We start from the raw sequence: 17,044 nt of genomic DNA, 5'->3' as shown, positions 1-17,044 counted from the left end.
TTTTATGCCGGCGCCAGAGCCGCCAGAGCTGCCAGAGCGTTGGATATTGCGACAGCGCTCCTGTCGACAACTTCCAGCCGCTTGCTACACAGTCTGGCCTCCCATCTGATGGTCCAGACGTTCCTCCGGGGTACGCATCAGAGATGTATGCAGCTCGGAGAATTTTCAAGAGATTTCTCCCCTCGTTAGAATGTGTATTCAGGTGTTATGTCATCAACAACGGGCCGTGAGGTTGTGACTAGGCTTCCATTTGGATTTGTTGGTTTCAAGCTGGGATCAACTGTCAGGCTTCCGTGGAGGCTAAGAGAACATCTGCGACTCTGTTGGAGGATCTGAGCACGATCATCAACATATCATGAAAAAGCAGCAGTATCATACAGAGTTTCTAAAATTAGAAGGACTTGCATCAACCCTTATCGCGAGAGGTCTGTGACTTCAAGGCATACTCGGCTACCAAGCTTGATCCTTCCTAGTAAGAAGGGCGGCCGGGTGAAGAATAGGAGTCGGGGGGTCTTTCTAATCAGTGACTGCATTCCAAGCAAACGTTCCGATAGGCAGGAAAGAGCGGGAAGAGTGGGAAGCCCAATTATTCACTCAGAGAGAGACGGGCGGACTCCTCTACGACGGTACATTGTGAAGGACGGATCTACCTAACGAGTGACAGCTCGAATCTTTGAATAGAAACATAGTATCTTTTGACTCATTGGCAGTTTTACTATTTGAAAAGCTGGCTGATGATGACAACTTTGGTAGGGCTAAATGGTCTATGGAGTCACCGCTCATAGCGGCGTGATCTGGCACTTCGATATTCAGTTCCATAAAGCTCGAGAAGCAATGCACATCACTCCAGTTTGAAGAAGCCATCAAAGATAAGTTTCACGGGCTGTGGTACAAGGCCAAAAGTTCAAATAGAAGTTGGGTATGAGAAAGTGACTTACTGCAGAATCCGACCTCCATTCTGCTAAGGGGTAAGGTGGTCTCTATATCAGAGCGCTCGGTGCTACATTGCTCCTTATAAGGCTCGGGGCCCAGTTTCTATACTCTGACTATTCTTTGGTTCCTGAAAAAGTCTGCTGGCCTCGTGATATCAGGTTCTGATTCAGTCTTGCAGTTGTTGTGGCCCTATGACATCCATGTTGGACTCGTGGCAGGAAGGATGTCATAGCTCCGTTTGGAAGGAACCAGTGAGTGCCAGGTTGGTGGTTACTTTAGTGACGACTGGCGAATAAATAGTGTTTTATCGGATTTTGGTCCCTTATGAAATTCTAAGCCCAACTTTGTCATGTCTGTATGTCCGGCTGTTGGGACCAAGGAGGCAACCAGGAGGATTGGTTGTTCTAGCTGCTACCGAGATCTAGTGCCCATAAATTAGCCTCGATGAATTTGTCAAGGCGAGGATAGAAGAAAAATCTACTCTCGATAGATAGCTCGATGAGCTTGTTCCAGTCTATGTTCCAGTCTACAACCGCCCCAGACTGGGCTGGATGGTAGAGCCACCTGCGAGGCTGCAGACATGTTACGCAAGAGAACCCTTCGTAGAATACGGGAAACCGAGAGCCAGCGGAGATGATACAAGATACCGAAATGTGACTGGCATTTCCGTCCTACTTCTGTTTCTGCAATTCTCGGAGGATTAACACGAAGCATGGTGCTCTTCTGGAGAAGAAGCACTTCGGAGTTTTCCCCCTGTGCGAATGATCAATATCTCAAGAAATGCGGATGGAATACAGAGCTTGGAAGCTGCCGAGCTTGTCCACATTGACACAAGACCCATAGTTTTCTTGTTCTGGATCGTACGGTCTCCTATGTTGAAAGATATCCAGCAAGACTCAAGAGACAAACGTCATTGCTGAAGTTTAGCCACCGTTGCGACGGTCATCATGGCATTCGATATTGGAAAGCCGCATGTTGCCATTACTGATTTGCTGGACTCGTATGAAAATAGATTGCTCTGACTTCGGAGACAATGGTGTAGCCTCAAGAGAGGGTAAAATTCTGCGGTGAGATCGATACTGGTTGAAGCATGACGGGCTAACTGCAGACTGCAGGGAGGCATTGAGGGGAATAAGTACCATCCGCAAAGACTGAATATTTTCTTTTGACAGAATGCAACGACGGTGGTAGAGTCTGAACGGCGTGATGTCAAGTTAGGTTGTCATTCTGAGGCGGTGACCGAGAAAGCGAGCTGGATCCTTGAAATGTTTGGCAATAGCTACCCAAAGGCTGTCGTTGACACTCGAGGAGCCAGATCAAGCATAAGGGAACGCATTTGTCCATAGTTAGACAGTAACCACATGCAAACTATGGATCGCAACACACTGATATTGTGCGCCCTTGCACGAAGCAGTTGAGGGTATCAACCTGCTTAGGTCTGAAAGGTGACGGCTAGTCATCTAGATACAACATGCTTCAACATGAACTTCCTGGCGTGCATTGCATGGCTCGGGCAAGTTTAAGGAACATTCACGTGGCTTTGTTACCAAGTCGGATTCGAGAAGGTACTCATGGGCAACGGTGTTTCGACAGAGACGGGTGCCGTAGGCAGCTACAACTTGCCTTATGGATGGTCGTTGGGCCAGGAGCTAGGAGCGGGAAGACGCTATGCTATCAATACGAAGTAGATTAAGCGAGGAGAGAAGACTCCGTTTAGTTACTTGTGCTCTGTGGGACCCAGGTTTCGTATAGTTGAAACCTTCAATACTATTTTACCTAGCAAGGTAACCATGGCAAGATGTGGCCGACTACGTATCTACCTTGCACGCAGTAGTCTCTTTCGCTCTGGTGAGAAGCCGAGGGACACAAGACTACCGATTTCATCACCCGAGATATACCATGATCATTGCAGGTCATTAGGACATTGAAACACATAGATATGCAAGTGCGCTGCCAGCATGTGCCACTGTCTCGTGTATTTAGCCACCGAAGTTAGAAAGGAAAGCTGACACGGTACCATAGAATACCATCAAATAAGGACACGACCTGTGTTTGATGAGAGATAGAGAATGCCAAGATGTAAAACGCAATCCTAAAGGCCGCAGACGCGCGTTGTGGATGTAACAATTGACAAGGCCGTCCCTCACTTGAGAGCGAGGCTGATGGTTGTCGTCAGCTGCGCCGTGGCCAATCTGTGAAAGACATTAATCCGCCAGGGAAAAAGGCTGCTGCTGAATGCCCCTCGAAACATTTTGATGGTCAACCACGATTCGAGGTGCGGCAAAACTCTGTTTCCATGTGACAGCTTCTTCGCCCCGAAGCATTTGATCATAAGGCCCCCCGTATTCGTGAGCTGCACCGCCACTTTGACACTTTAGAGGTTTGGAAAGTCGGGAAGGGCAACAGAGGGTGCCACGAAATGGCTGAGCTGCTGGTACGAAGGATTATTCGTCCGAATTGGACAGCTCTCGCAAGTGGAATTTGCCTTCCGGAGCTTTGATGATTTCCTTGAGCATTCCATGCCGATCACAGGCAGGTCTGGGCCCTGGTACAGATAGATGATAGACATTGGCTCAACCGTCACTTTCCCCGTTGGATGGTGAATGGCGAATGGCAAAAAGATGACGAAGGAGGGGTCCCGGCGGTCGAACGGTACGTACCATCGCACATACCATAGTAGGTAGTATCTGCCCGCACAGCAAGAATCGAGCTCTGGAGCGGGTGGGGCGCGCCAAAAAAGAAGCATGGGAGTGTGTCAGTGCGTGTGACAGCTGCCGGAGAAGCACCAACAAGCACCAAAAGGTGGTCGGAGCTCCTCGTCAGACTCCAGACCTCGCTATCCAAGGTGCCAAGGTGGCTGTGCAAGACAGGCCCAACTGGAAACCCCAGAACCATGGGAAACCCCCCACCATTGGACCAATGCTGGCGTCCACTGATTTGAGTCGAGGGGCAAAAAGGGGTCCTTCGTCAGAGGTGCTTTTTGCTGAGTGTGTGTACTCTACTATGTATGTGTCTCCGACGGTGGACCGTGGACCGGAAACACCTTGAAATGAATGGGTAGCGTCCAATGACGTCGCTCGCCGCTGAGAGGCCTCTCGGGCACACACCAGCGGTACCAACACCACGGCGACGAGCTAAAGCACGGCGGACCACCAACAGATGTTGTTTAAGCGCCATGCAAGCTGCTTCGACACACCATCAATCCAACCACAACAGCTCTCCCTACACCCCAATCCTGCATATCCAGAGACCAACTGCAGTCGTCACATAGTCTCACAGCAGCGACCTGGTGCCACTTACCATTGTTCCCTGATCCCCCAACGCATCAGGCGAATCATTGTCGCGTTTACCTCGCCTATTCGTCACCTTTGTCTGATCGCCTACCTCGACCTACAATCAATCTTCAATCTTTCGACACACTTTGTCAACTCTTTCTTCTCCCACTCGCAAGTCACCTTTAGACCCCAACGACCCTGCGATCCTTAGCAAATTTCCCCACGAACACGCGCGCCATCCGCTTCTCAAGACAGGCATAACTGTCCGCAAGTAACCGTCTTGCAAGGCCTGGCTCAAAGTAGCCAAGTTTCCAACATCGCTACGCTTGCCACTGCGCAACACCCACCACTACCACCACCACCACCATCACCATGGCTTCGGGACACAACGTACGGCCTCGAGACAAGAGACGACCCTGAACCAGCTTCGCTGACCTTCAAACCAGGACCCCAAGCTCTTGTACGCCATCAATGGCGTCAAGGCCTTCCACATCTCCAACGGCAAGGAGGAGTCTCTTACTCCCGCCGGTCCTCAGACCTTGTCACTGTTGATGGTACCAACCTCTTCGCCCTTCTCCGACGGCGTAGAAACTCCCGCCGAGGACTTCTACTTGCACCTGCACCTGCCTCCCGAGCTCGACCTCCCTCTTCCTGCCACGACCCAAATCTACCACCAGCCGCCGACGAGCTACCTGATCCCCCGATGGGACCTCGGTCCGGATAGCGGTGCCTTCACCCGCATCGAGTTTCCCGACACGGGTAGCAGAAAGGGTCTGCAAGAAGACGTGGATACCTTCGAAACGATTCTTGCGCAATGCACTGCCTTCCTCGAGCGCGCGCCGCCGCCGAAGACCACTTCCTCCTCCAAGTCGAAAGCCGCTGCCGCCGCCGCCGCTTACCCATATGACGATCCCGTGTCCGACGGCCCCGCCTCAAAGTCCAGAGCTGCTGCCGCCGATGGCCTCCCCCCTACAACCCGGCCGACTACCAGCCTGGACAGGGCTATGCACCGGGGGCTCACAGCTCATCCAACAGTGGCGGTAGGATCGTACTCATCGACGAGGAGGATGGTAGCGTCATCGGAGAGTTGACCGAGAACTACCAAGTGAACGAGGAGCTGGGCGTCAGACCTGGCACGAAAGGTAAGTTTGGCGGCCACTCGGCCGAGCTTGACTCACATGGCATGCTAGATCCGGTGGAGATTACACTCCCTGCCGACAACAGCCAAGCCATTATCGTTCAGCCCATGTCGCAGGAATACCGCGAGATGGTCATGCACCCATCGTACAAGAAGTCCTTCCTTGTCTCCAATGCCTCCAAGGCGTCGCGACTCATCGTGACGTCGTCCGACTTGGTCACCAAGGGCCTGCAGACCTCGGCCGACAGCTTCACCAAGAAGACGAAGCCGACGAACGAGCCCGTGACGTTTACGCCTGCTGCACACGACCGCGTCCGCCGCATCAACCAGTTCTCCACCAAGGCAGCTGGCTTGTCGGCGACCACGGTTGGCGCAGTGGGCAAAGTTGCCCAGAACCTGGGCGCCACCCTCGCTAGAAAGAAGGATGGCAGTGGAAGGGGTTACGACAAAGACGGTAACCCCATTGAGGGTTACAAGCCTGGCCTGCTGAACAGGAGTTTGATGGCGTTCAACACGGTCGCAGACGGCATCGACCAGGCCGGACGCAATCTGCTCACCGGTACCTCGTCTAGTGTCTCTCAGATGGTTGAACACCGCTGGGGCGCTGAGGCCGGCGAAGTATCGCGGAACATCGGCGGTGGGTTCAAAAACGTCGGTCTGGTCTATATAGACGTGACGGGTGTCTCCCGCAGAGCCATCCTGAAGAGTGTGGCCAAGGGTATGGTCGTCGGTAAGGTCAAGGGCGGTGGTCAGATCATTGTCGGAGGCGGCGATGGCGGTGCTATAGTGTACCCCGAAGACGCAAAGAATCGGAGAGACGACCAGAGCGACACGGCCAGTTTGTACACAGCATATGAAGGCAACGGCAAGCAACCGGCTGGGCAGCGATCATAAGGGTATGGTGATGGATGACCGGGTAAAAAGAGGAAGCTTGAGCTTTGAGACTCGGGGACAAGGGGACTACTCGGCTTTTTGAATGATATCAGAGTCAGTGCTTATGGATACGGCCATGGGGACAACTGCAGGGGGGTTTCTCCTTCTTTCGGTAGAAGCGTATGCAATACGAGTATACGGAACTTGGCCCAATTTAGTAATAGCAGGTCGCAGCTACTGGAGACAATTGGCTGCGTCCATTAGCATGTCCTCGAATACGTGTTTTCGGGGTCGGGTTGAGCCTTGGAACGGGTCAGACGGCTTGTGGGGACTCCACGCCGGCTCGCCGATGCCGTTGACGCTTACCTAATACGTTCAATATCACGTGCTGACGGGACGCCTTGCGCGGGTCTCAAAAGCAGCCACTTTAAGACGCTTCCGTCGCGTCCAGTCGCGCTTTCCCTCGACGCCCATCTCCTCAATGCGTCTGCTGTGATTTTGGAAGGGACCAGGCGTTCAGCATGGAGCCTCCTTGACGCCAGCGCATTTTTGTTGTGGCTCGAGTTCCCCTATTCCCAACTGAGAGGAAGAAGTCCAATTGGGCTCGTGCTACGATAATTATATGCAGGCAAAACCCAACAGGTAAATCTATCCATCTGTCAACCATCAGCTCATCATCACCCCCCGTCGTTGCAACCCTCTATCGCTTCCTCCTGCCCCGCCGTTTCCACCATATCCCGGAACCACGCCAGTATCGTTTTCTCTTGCTGTCTGCTACATCACCAGACGAGTAAATGTGTCGCTTCGAGCTCCTTGGCGCCTTTATTTTGCTTCTCCGCGACTTTGGCGAAAGGTCAAAGTCCAAGAAGCCGCCGCAACCCCGCGAAATGTGCCATCTCTTCTCCTTGCCCCGGGCCCCGGCTTTCCCGCCCTCGTAAAACCCCTTGCTGTACATTGACCGACTAACGCCGTCTTTTTCTTCTCTCTCGCAGAAGCAAGCAGCCGTCATGCTCCACGAAATCCTCCTCGCCCTCTCCGGGCACCCCTCCCCTCTCCTCCGGACCGACAACCCCGACCCCAATGCGCTACCAACGGCCGTCTCACCCCCGGAGCGCGAACTCCTAGCGACCGCTGCCCACCTCAGCGACCTCCACGTCAAGCTGCAGGGCTACACGGGCCCCATTGCCGCCGAGCATCCGTCCACCATCTGCCGCGCCGTTGCGACCGCCGTACAGTCCGTCCATCTTGCTGCCTTCCAACGCAAGGTCCTTGAGGTCGAGGAGACGATCTTGCGCAAGGACTCAAGCCTCGTTGGCGCGTACAACATCGTGCCTCTGACGGCCGTTGTCGGGGAGTTCTCCGAGTGGACGCGGCGGATGGAGTGGCTGTGGGAGATTGTGCAGTTCATGCTGAAGAAGCAACAGGGGCAGACGTGTCGCGGCGCGCAGCTCATCGACAGATTGAGGAGCGAGCTGCAAAGCGGGTACGTGGATATCGAGCGGACGGCCATGAGCCTCGTCTCTGTGGCAGAAACGGCGTGGTTGAAGCAGGTGTCTGCTTGGATTCTCTACGGGCGTCTGCCAACGTTTGGAGGTGAGGACTTCTTCGTTCAGAAGGCAGACGGTGGCGATCAGGTATGTTGTTATACTGAGGCAGTGTGGACTTGGAATGACTGACTGGCTTAGGAGTACGCTTTGATACCGTCTCTGCTGCCAAAATTCGTGACTCCGGCAATCGCATCGTCGATGCTCTTCATCGGCAGGTCACTGAACCACGTCCGCGTCAAAGGCAGTGTTGAATCAGGCCTTCAAGGCCTCGACCACCTCTCCTCCCAGCTCAAAGAGCTGTCCGCCTTGACATATCCCCTAAACACGGCCAGCTTCTCGCGCGCAATCACATCCATCCGTCTCACCCTTTCACGAACGATATTGCTAAAACTGCTGCCCCTCACGAAAGTCGTCGAGGCTCTTCAGGTTCTGAGGGAGTTTTTCCTCCTAGGCCGAGGCGAATTCGCCATGGCCTTGACACAGCAAGCAGATGAAAAGCTGCGCAGTCGGTGGAAACGGTCCGACAACCTTGCGTATGAGAAGCGCGAAGGTTTGGGAACATTCGCGGTCAAGGAGGGTGAGGTTGCGGCTGTGCTGGCCAAGACGTGGGCGGCGATGGGCCTGATGCAGGGCCAACACGCAGACGAAGATGAAGGGTTGGAGATTGCGCGCGAACTGCTGCGGTTAAGCCTCACCAAGTCTAAACCGGCGGTGCCCCTGAAGCTTGAAGCTAGCGTATCACGGCCGACGACGAAGACCCTGGCTACGACCCCATTTCGCAATCTCCTGCTTTCCGTCCCGGTCGTTTTGACCATGCAGATTCCGTCGCCCCTAGACATGTTCCTCACACCCTCCGATCTCCAGATCTACTCCACCATAAACTCATATCTTCTCTCCATCCGTCGAGCACACATACGTCTCACTGAGCTGTGGAAGATCACGTCTCTACGTCGGCATCACCCGGCACCGCCAGGACCTCCCGCTGGAAGCACTCGAGTCGGACGCTCCAAGGTGGTCCTACTTCGCGAACGCTCCACGGCGCGGTCCAATGCCTTGCGCAGTGCCTGGGTAACCTGTAGCGCATCGCTGTTTTTTCTCTCTGAGACGGAGGCTTACTTGCAGACCGAGGTCGTGGCAGGTCTATGGGACGGCTTTCAGGCCTGGCTGACTTCGAGCGAGAAGAAGGATGGTCAGACGACGGCACCGGCCGGCGTCTCGTCTAAGGCCGTCTCAAAGCCTACATCAGAGGTTGAAGAAGAAGAGGACGACGACGACGATATCTGGCTCGCTCAGAGCACAACTACTAAAGAAGCGACCCCCAAAGCAGCAGACTCAAACCCAACACACGACCCTCAGAGCCTCGCCACTGCGCATCGGGCCTACCTCCGCGCCCTCTCCACCCGCCTCCTCCTCACCTTCCCCTCCTACACGGACCCGCTATACAATCTGCTTACGCACACCGATCATCTTGTCGCACTGACACAACGTCTTCACGCGGTCTGGACATCCATGGATCTCGAAGCGGACGCTGGCGTCGTAGACGCGTTTGTGGACCTCGAAATCGAGGAGAAGGAGGTCCGCGCTGCGATCCGCGACGTGGAGAAGCATGTCAAGGACGGCATCCGGGATGTCATCGCCGCGCTGCGGGCGCTGGAAACAGACCCCGCGGCGTTCGCGGACGAGGAGGAGGGCGGCGAGGAGGGCGTGCTGAGAGAGGAGGGGGAGTACGTGCCGCGTAGGGTCGGCGGCGTGGAGAGGTTGCTGATGAAGCTTGACTTGGCCGGGTGGTTTGGGGAAAGGAAAGACGATTTCGGGTTCGTGTTTAGCGAGTATTGAGCAAAGCGATGATGTTACGATTTTTATGGTACTCCCCTCGTTGCACCCGCCACCCGCCGCAGAAACCTTACGACTCGGACGAAGAGAGAGACATCACATGAAGACGCCCTCCCCATACAACCGGCGCGAGAAAGCCCTTTGGAAATCACACACGCGAAGGACCGCAACACAGCCACATGCCGTCACATTGCACATCTTGAATGTCCGATCGGAAAACAACAGCAACAGCCTCATCTGCAGAGGTCACGGGCTGCGATGAGGGCGATGCATGACGACAAGTCGAGAGCCCTCGATGTGCGTCTCTGGGCGGAAACCAACGATCAGTGCGTCAAGGGCTCGAAAGGAGGGGGGGTGAGGGGGGACGAACGTGTTCGTGCAGTCCGCCCGCATCGTGCGAGGCGACCGGACCGCCCAGCGAAAGCGAAGCGAGCAAAAGGAAAGCCGACGACACACCGGCGGGACGGACCGGGTGGGACGTCATGGGTCACGCCAGAGCGGAGCTGGGGGAGCTGGTGTCGGCTGTGGATCGTGGCGGGGGAGGGGGGGGGGCTGGAATTTCCCAAAAAAGGGGGTCTTGCTTGGGGCTTGGCGGTTCCAGGCATCTCATGATGGGCGCGGGTGGTACGACGTTGACGCCGTCCTACGAACCCGCGGTCGCGCTGTTGTTTCTCTTTCTTCCACCATGGCACCGGAAGCTGGTAACGTTCGCAATGTGTCAATCGTGTGTAACTGTCGCATGCTCGGGATTCAAGGAAGTACGTGAGCAAAAGGGGCGTTTGCGTGTGTCATGGCCCCCAGTTCACGCAAAGAGTGGTTCAGGCAAAATAGCATACAATCATACTGCTTTCATTCATAAAGATCCTGTCTATGGGACAAGACTCAAAGCGTCTTCTCCGTTTCCCAGATCCCAATGCACCGGGTGTCCTACGCCTGCTCCGATGCGTCCTCCCAAAGAAAATAGACACACAGAGATGTACAGACGGGAAGGGGGGAAGAGAGAGAAAATAAATAGTAAGAAAAACGCCATCGTCCACTCCATTGTCCCTTGGAGCGGGAAGAATCCCCGTGGTATCCTAGTCCATCGTATCCCGTTGCTGTCATCTGTGTGCGTGTATATGTGTTTTTTTGTATGTGCTGTAGCGCAGTTCGCTGTTGGTTCTTTCGCTCCCTTCTTGGAGCTGTGCTGTATCCAATTTGCCGCCTCCATCAAGATGGAGGCGGTTCTGTTCCCGATTTATTTTGCCAAGGAAATAAGAGCCGTACTAATACTGGCAAGATTCAAACATTTTGAGAGGAAGTTGTTTTTGGCAGCTCTGAAACAAGTTTTGCATGCCAAGTGAAACTGAAATGCTGCCGTCGTAGTACCCGGTAGAATCCCACATCAGTAGGTCGAAATCGGGCGTTGCCGCAGCGGACTCGAAATCTGGTCCGAGCCACGGCGCTGGAGAAAGTGTTGTACAAATGCCCGGGGCCGACGTACTCGACGTCCACCGTCCGGGACGTCAGAGGCACCGGGATGCGGTGGACCTTCTTCGTCTGCCAGCGGTACTTGATGCAGTCGTCGACGAGAGCCATGAGGCCCGTGGCGACGATGACATCGGCGACATCGGTGACGGCGTCAAGGACGCTGCGGTCGCTGATCCACATGTGGCAGGGGGGCACCCAGCCGCCGGCGCTCTCGTCTTCAATAACCTGGTTCGGCGAGCGCGTCTCGGGGACGATGTGCGCGATGGCGTCGCTGGCGTTGTTATTGCCGTCCTTGACGAGGTGAAAGGAGACGACGCCAAGGTTCTTGTCCAGCACGCGCTTCCACTGGTACTTGTGACCCCACCATTCAAACTCGTAGCGCTTGTTGTTGGTGCCGCCGCGACGCGAGACGTCGACGCGCGCGTAGTTGGAGAACTCGAGCTTCATGGTGTTGCTGGGTACGGGGCGGGCCTTGGGCTTGGGCTCGGGCTCGAAGGAAGCAGAGCGCCTGAAGTAGCTTGCGGTCTCGTCGGTGCTGTTGCGGCAAGACGAGGCGCTGGACGGCGGGCGCTGCGAGGCCACGTCCTTGCCCTTACCGGCCAGGAGAGACCCGCCAGAGTTTGTGCGCAACAAAGGTCTCCTCATGGACAAGGTCTTGATGGCGCTCGAGACCGATCGTTGGAGTGTTGGCCGTTCGTTGACGGTCTCCTCGACGTACTTGCGCTTGGAGTTGCAGACCTCGCGGCCCGAATCGCGGCAGTATCTTCGAAGGGAGAACTCGCGCTTGCCGAGGTCGTACATGCGCAGGTGGAAGAGCTGGATGTTGTAAGGGCGACGGCCGGGTGCGACGGTGTCGACCCTCAGGTTCATGTTGCCGTCGGACGTGAACTCGTCATGGCAGATTGATAGCCTGTTCATGGACGGAAACAATTTTGCAAAGTCTTGGGGGTTTGAGGGCCGGACATCGGTGTCGATGATATCGCGGTAGTAGGCGGGCAAAGGCGGAATCTCCTGATGCTCGTCAAAGCTGCCCATCTCGGAGTCGCGCTTCAGCTCCAGCTCATCCTCGTCGTCGTCGGAGGCCAAGCTGGAGTCGAAAGTATCGACAGAAGATCGAAGGTGGTTGCTCGTGGATGGGGATATGTCGTCCTCGTAAACCGGTTGAAACTTGTGGGAAACGGCCTTGGCTTCCTTGACTGATGCCTCGGTGCTTGCATAGTAAGAAGTGGGCGTTGTGCTTTGTGATTCATACGTCTCGTATGAGTCGCAGGACTCACTACTCCTCCGGGAACCTCGACTACTTGTCGAGCTCTTGGAGCTGTTTTTTCGATTTGACTGAGGCATCGTGTTGTGTGGTGTTGTTGTGTAAGTCGGAGAGTTGTTTAGGGCCATAGGGATGACAGTCGGTGGTGGTGTCTGGGTATGCATGGACCGTCAAGGGAGGTGTACAAGGCGTCATATATTCCAAGCGAACAAGCCTGAGGAAGAGGCGTACTGGGTTGGGCTTTGGAGTCTTGGGGAGGGTGAGCGTGAGTATTGGTGAACAGTTAGGCAGTGGTGTGTTTGACTTGTGGCCGGGGTCTTGGTTTCTGGTCAGGACCTGAGGCGAGGGAGTTCGGTTGGATCAAGCAGGGATGTGTGAGTCCGCGTGTGTGCGTGCGTGTGAATTGGGGCGGTTCTCCGAGTTGGAAAAAGATGAGAAGTGAGAATGATTAAGAATCGGCTATGGAAAACAAGTGTTGGCTATTGGTACAGTTGTGAGAACATAACAATCAGGCAGAGAGAAGGCAGCCCAAGGGAACAAAAAAATAAATGCAGAACAGAGAAAGGGTAGTAAGTGGTGATGGGGGTCGGGGCGTTACGGGGTGGGGAGGTGGTTTGGTTCTTGATGGAGGGTGGGCAGACAGGGAACAGGTTGACGGGGATCGGAGATGTAGAGGTAGCGACGGTAGAAACGTACACGCGAGAGGCACTCCGTACCACAGTAGTGTAGGTACGTAGGCACGATGGGATGTACAGTAGCCAGGTACCTTGCCACGGGGCGCCGGATTGAGGTCGTCGAGCTGTCGGCCCTGTTGCGACACCACACGACTGGAACTGGAACAGCAGGCCCTGGTCCGTTTCCCACCCTTCCTTGCCATCCCCCTGCTTGGCCAGAGGTGCCTTGCGGTCGAGACTAGCGTCACTGCTGCGTGTCGGTACGTAACGCCTGGCCTCTGGGGCCTCCCCCATGTCTCTCACCCGTAAGGATTGAACACGATGAGGTGCCGAATGGGTTTGGAGACGGCCGAGAGGAGACGATACATTTCATCTGTACCTGTATGGCTGCTGGGAGGCGCAAGTCGACGGAGTGGACGGAGGACGAAGCCTCATGGGGAATGTGGATGCGTGGTGCAAGGCGAGGACAAGCATGGACAAGTCATCATCATTCGCTTTATCCTCGGGCAAATTTGCATGCTGAGAAACTGCGAAATGGATGAGTAACATGGACAGACGTGTGTGCTGGACTGCGGTCGATGGTTGTGGTGGTGGGTGACCGCAGCAAGGTTCCGCGACATGTACCGCCGTACCCTTCTTTATTTTCTGCTCGTTTTTGGCTTTTGGGTGGCAGCGAGACACCCGCTCGGATTTTGTGGGGGACGGAAAGATGGGAGGAAGTCTCGCTGAGCTTGGCTTTACAATGCAGAAACAGTCGCCCGCGCCAAAGGGACAGGAAGAGACGGAACCAAGCTGGGAGGAGAGATTACGGGGAGAACAGGAACCGTCGTTCGCCGCGCCATGTTCCTCGTCGGCAACGGTACGAATGGATTGTATTCTGTACCGTGCCATGTACTATAGTACATCATATAGCATGTAAGCTGTGAGCGGGAAAAGTCCCACGAATAGGCGCGACGTCGCATTTCTAGCGTACCAGAAAGAAAAATAAATGTTTGGCCGTTCGATTCCGCGGGCTCCTCCAAAGGGATGCTCTTATTGGAACAATGGCACCTGTGCGTCTTGTCTGAGAAAGGGGAGAGAGAGCTTGGGGGTGGCACCACAGGTCTCGCGGTTTAGTTTCCGATGGCATGTTTCCCAGAGACCTTGACCCTGCCGAGCCCGTCCTGGAGACTCTTACCTTTCCTCTTTACCATTAGGAGCTCTCCTCCCCATCAAAGTCATGCTAGAACGACAGAATACGATATAGGCACCTGCTTTTGAGTCTAGTTACTCTTGTGCGTGGATAGAGTCATCTGTACGACGCATCGTTCCCTTTGGAGACGACGTCGGCCGGGAAAGCTCGGTTTGCTCGTCTGCCAAGCTTTCCGAGAAGCCCCAAAACTTAGTTGGCCAAATTAATTAATTAATTGCAGCCCAGCGACAGCAAACCTTTCTCGCCTGCCAGCGTTTTTGGGGCAGAAGCCGACGCCTCTGGTGGCTGAGTAAAGTACAGAAGTCGCAGTTATGGCTGACTATTGAACTAACAGAGTCCGAACTGAACTCGAGGCGGTTTTCGGATGACCTCCGGCCCACTGGATATCCCAGCAGTGACCGAAAAGCCTCAAACCTGCCTGCTTGGCTAGGCCGTTAACGAAGCTGCTCTGTCACTGCTAGCCAATGCTGTGTGGCTTGGGCGGCGACTTTATTCAGCCTGACCATCTCTTTTGTGCCGTTGTCATCGCCGCGTCCGTCATTTTCTCTCATCCTTCTATCCCATGACCTAGCGATGCCACGAGTGAGCTTGGGAAGGAAGGCAGCAACCGAAAAAGGGCTTCTCACTTGCCAAAAAAGACTGCAGTATGACTAAATCATCTAGCGACGATCGTCCTTATTCGACCGTCCTGGACCATCCACCAGGGAGAACCTCCCCCTGCTCATTCCTTTTTTCTCTCCCCTTCTCCCCTTCTGATTGAGCCATCGCATCAATCATCGGCAATCCTCGCCATTCTTGTCCGTTTCCTCCGTCACTGTCCGCACTCGCGCCGCTTACACCACGACCCTCCATCTTCGGCTCCCCCTGCCAACTTCCCAAGACTTCGACCTGCGTCTAGAACGTGCTCCCCTCTTCTCCTCTTTTCTCTTCGTCGTTTTCGTCATTCGCTGGCCACTCCGTTATCTGTGGTGTATCATACGCAGTAGTAGCGAGCTTTCTCTGTATTCGCCCAAACCCCACGCTTTACTCACAATGGATACTGACGTGCCGCTCTTGATTCTTCCTCGTCTTACTACTACCCGTTACACATTCCGTCAAACCCCGTCTCACGCAATGGATTTGATAAAGCAGCAGTGTCCAACTCGCCCCCATCGACCGTCCAATCGACCATGATCTGTCATCGTCGCATTCGCGATGCCACCCCCAAGCGCCCCATAACACCCCATCCAGACTCCAAAGACCTTCTGGAATTCCTTTTGATAGTCACCGCATCGCAAAATCGCAAGTTTGTGGAAGCCCGGGTGCGCCAACACGCTGTTGACAGAGGGAGTGGATGACACCTTGTGCGCAACACCAGACCCTGTTCTGTACTCCACGATTCGCGGACGCGACTGCGCTACCGCTTACACAGCCCTCGGGTCTCAGGCGGGTCCGTCCTCACTGTAGCCTGCCTTGCCTGCATCTGTGGTCGCCGCCACTGCTGTTGTTGACCAAGCTCAATCCATCAAGTTCACTGCTTCTCTTTCACGGGACGGACCACGAGGCACGTCGTAGACCCAGAGGCTAGAGCCGGCTTCGTCAACCCCCACCAGCTTCGTTGGCCGCCCGGTCTCCTGCGCTTAATTTAGCTCGCACGTCTGTCAGCCCACACCCAGCCGCCATCGTGACGCCGCCGTCCTTCCCCACGATGCTGCCGCCTCAGACCGCATCTCTCACCTTCAGCTGGCCTGGGATGGCCATGGCTGCGAGCCAATTTGGGGGCCTTTAGGTTTTCCGCTGCTTACTACGAAGTCACACGGAATCTCATCTACTGCGTCTACGCTGATGCCCAACGACATGAGCCAGGAGCCAGCCCCACGATCCGGTCAAATCGAGGCTGCATTACACATTTGGTTCATTGGCGTTCGCGGTTACGATCAAAGCCCCATAGCCCGCTCTCGCTTCGTTGTCCTCTGGACGGAGACCCAGCCCGTTGTTCCTACGATTCCGACTCGGCAGCGTTTTCTTGGGATTCGGGGTCTGGTCCAAATGCGTATGCTGCCTGGCTGTCCGTCTGGTCTGGCGCACTTGACGCAGAAATCCCCCTTGCATGTCCAACTAGCTTATCTCCAAACCCACAGTAGTGAGCCCTGGCCTGGAACACACCACGAAAGATGCCGGAGCGAGCTAGATTGCTGCAAACCCTCGATGCCCGCCATTGAGGGATGTGTAGGAAAGGTCGCGGCTTCCCTCTAATCACTTTGCGGCTTGATAATTCGATGTGACGCAACAAAGTTTCTGGTCCGACTATAAACTGCGCAGCTCTTCCGGCTTGAGACATTCATGTCTCACGACCTTGCATCGAGGAGATCGACATGCTCGAAGACTGTTTCTTCTAAATCTTCTTGTCCTCCCGTTTGAGCGGTGCGGTCATCTTGGCTCTGGATCGCGGCCGTGTGTCAGATGCTGATTCGCTGGATCTACAGTGTCACTACGTCCGACAGTCGGCCCTGGTCCGGCCAGTTCTTGAGCACCGAACACGTGCTATCTTTATGAACATGTCCTTCGATTTTGACAGGGGTCGTCGACTACTGCTGTAACCCGCCAATGGGCGCTGCGTCCCGCTCCTACCAATCTGCTTGCATCTTTGAGATCTTTTGGCGGCCCAACGCACACTGTAGACCGGCGTAGGGCGAACTATCAGGCATCCAGACTCTATCTTGAGTCTGGAAAAGGCGACCAGATGGCATCGAAACCGGCGCCCTGGGGCCTGTTGTTCGACCACACTGCCGTCGCGCTTAAAACGAGCTTGAAACTGCGTCCCGGGGCATGCGGCGCCGCATGGCTTTCGACGTCTATTGCAGGA

General features: G+C 55.0%; 3 protein-coding genes across 3 annotated transcripts; 2 read left to right on the top strand and 1 right to left on the bottom strand.

Moving 5' to 3' along the window:
• Positions 1-4,580: 4,580 nt before the first annotated feature.
• Positions 4,581-6,240, top strand: ColSpa_07505 (spermatogenesis-associated protein 20; the record flags this gene model as incomplete). Its single annotated transcript, XM_049273717.1, has 3 exons — positions 4,581-4,598; positions 4,655-5,122; positions 5,152-6,240. The coding sequence occupies 3 exons, from the start codon at positions 4,581-4,583 to the stop codon at positions 6,238-6,240; spliced, it is 1,575 nt and encodes a 524-aa protein (XP_049129674.1).
• A 986-nt stretch (positions 6,241-7,226) lies between these two features.
• ColSpa_07504 (gamma-tubulin complex component 4) lies at positions 7,227-9,602 on the top strand (the record flags this gene model as incomplete). The annotated part of the gene is made up of 2 exons (XM_049273716.1): positions 7,227-7,853; positions 7,905-9,602. 2 exons carry the CDS (start codon positions 7,227-7,229, stop codon positions 9,600-9,602), a joined length of 2,325 nt encoding a protein of 774 aa, XP_049129673.1.
• A 1,278-nt stretch (positions 9,603-10,880) lies between these two features.
• On the bottom strand, positions 10,881-12,413 carry ColSpa_07503 (uncharacterized protein; the record flags this gene model as incomplete). Its single annotated transcript, XM_049273715.1, has 1 exon — positions 10,881-12,413. One exon carries the CDS (start codon positions 12,411-12,413, stop codon positions 10,881-10,883), a length of 1,533 nt encoding a protein of 510 aa, XP_049129672.1.
• Between the last annotated feature and the right edge of the window lie 4,631 nt (positions 12,414-17,044).

Source organism: Colletotrichum spaethianum (assembly GCF_022836535.1).
Source record: "Colletotrichum spaethianum MAFF 239500 DNA, contig19, whole genome shotgun sequence".
Classification (NCBI taxonomy): Eukaryota; Fungi; Ascomycota; class Sordariomycetes; order Glomerellales; family Glomerellaceae; genus Colletotrichum; species Colletotrichum spaethianum.
The sequence above is the reverse complement of the archived record's forward strand: the minus strand, read 5'-3'. Positions and strand labels throughout refer to the sequence as shown.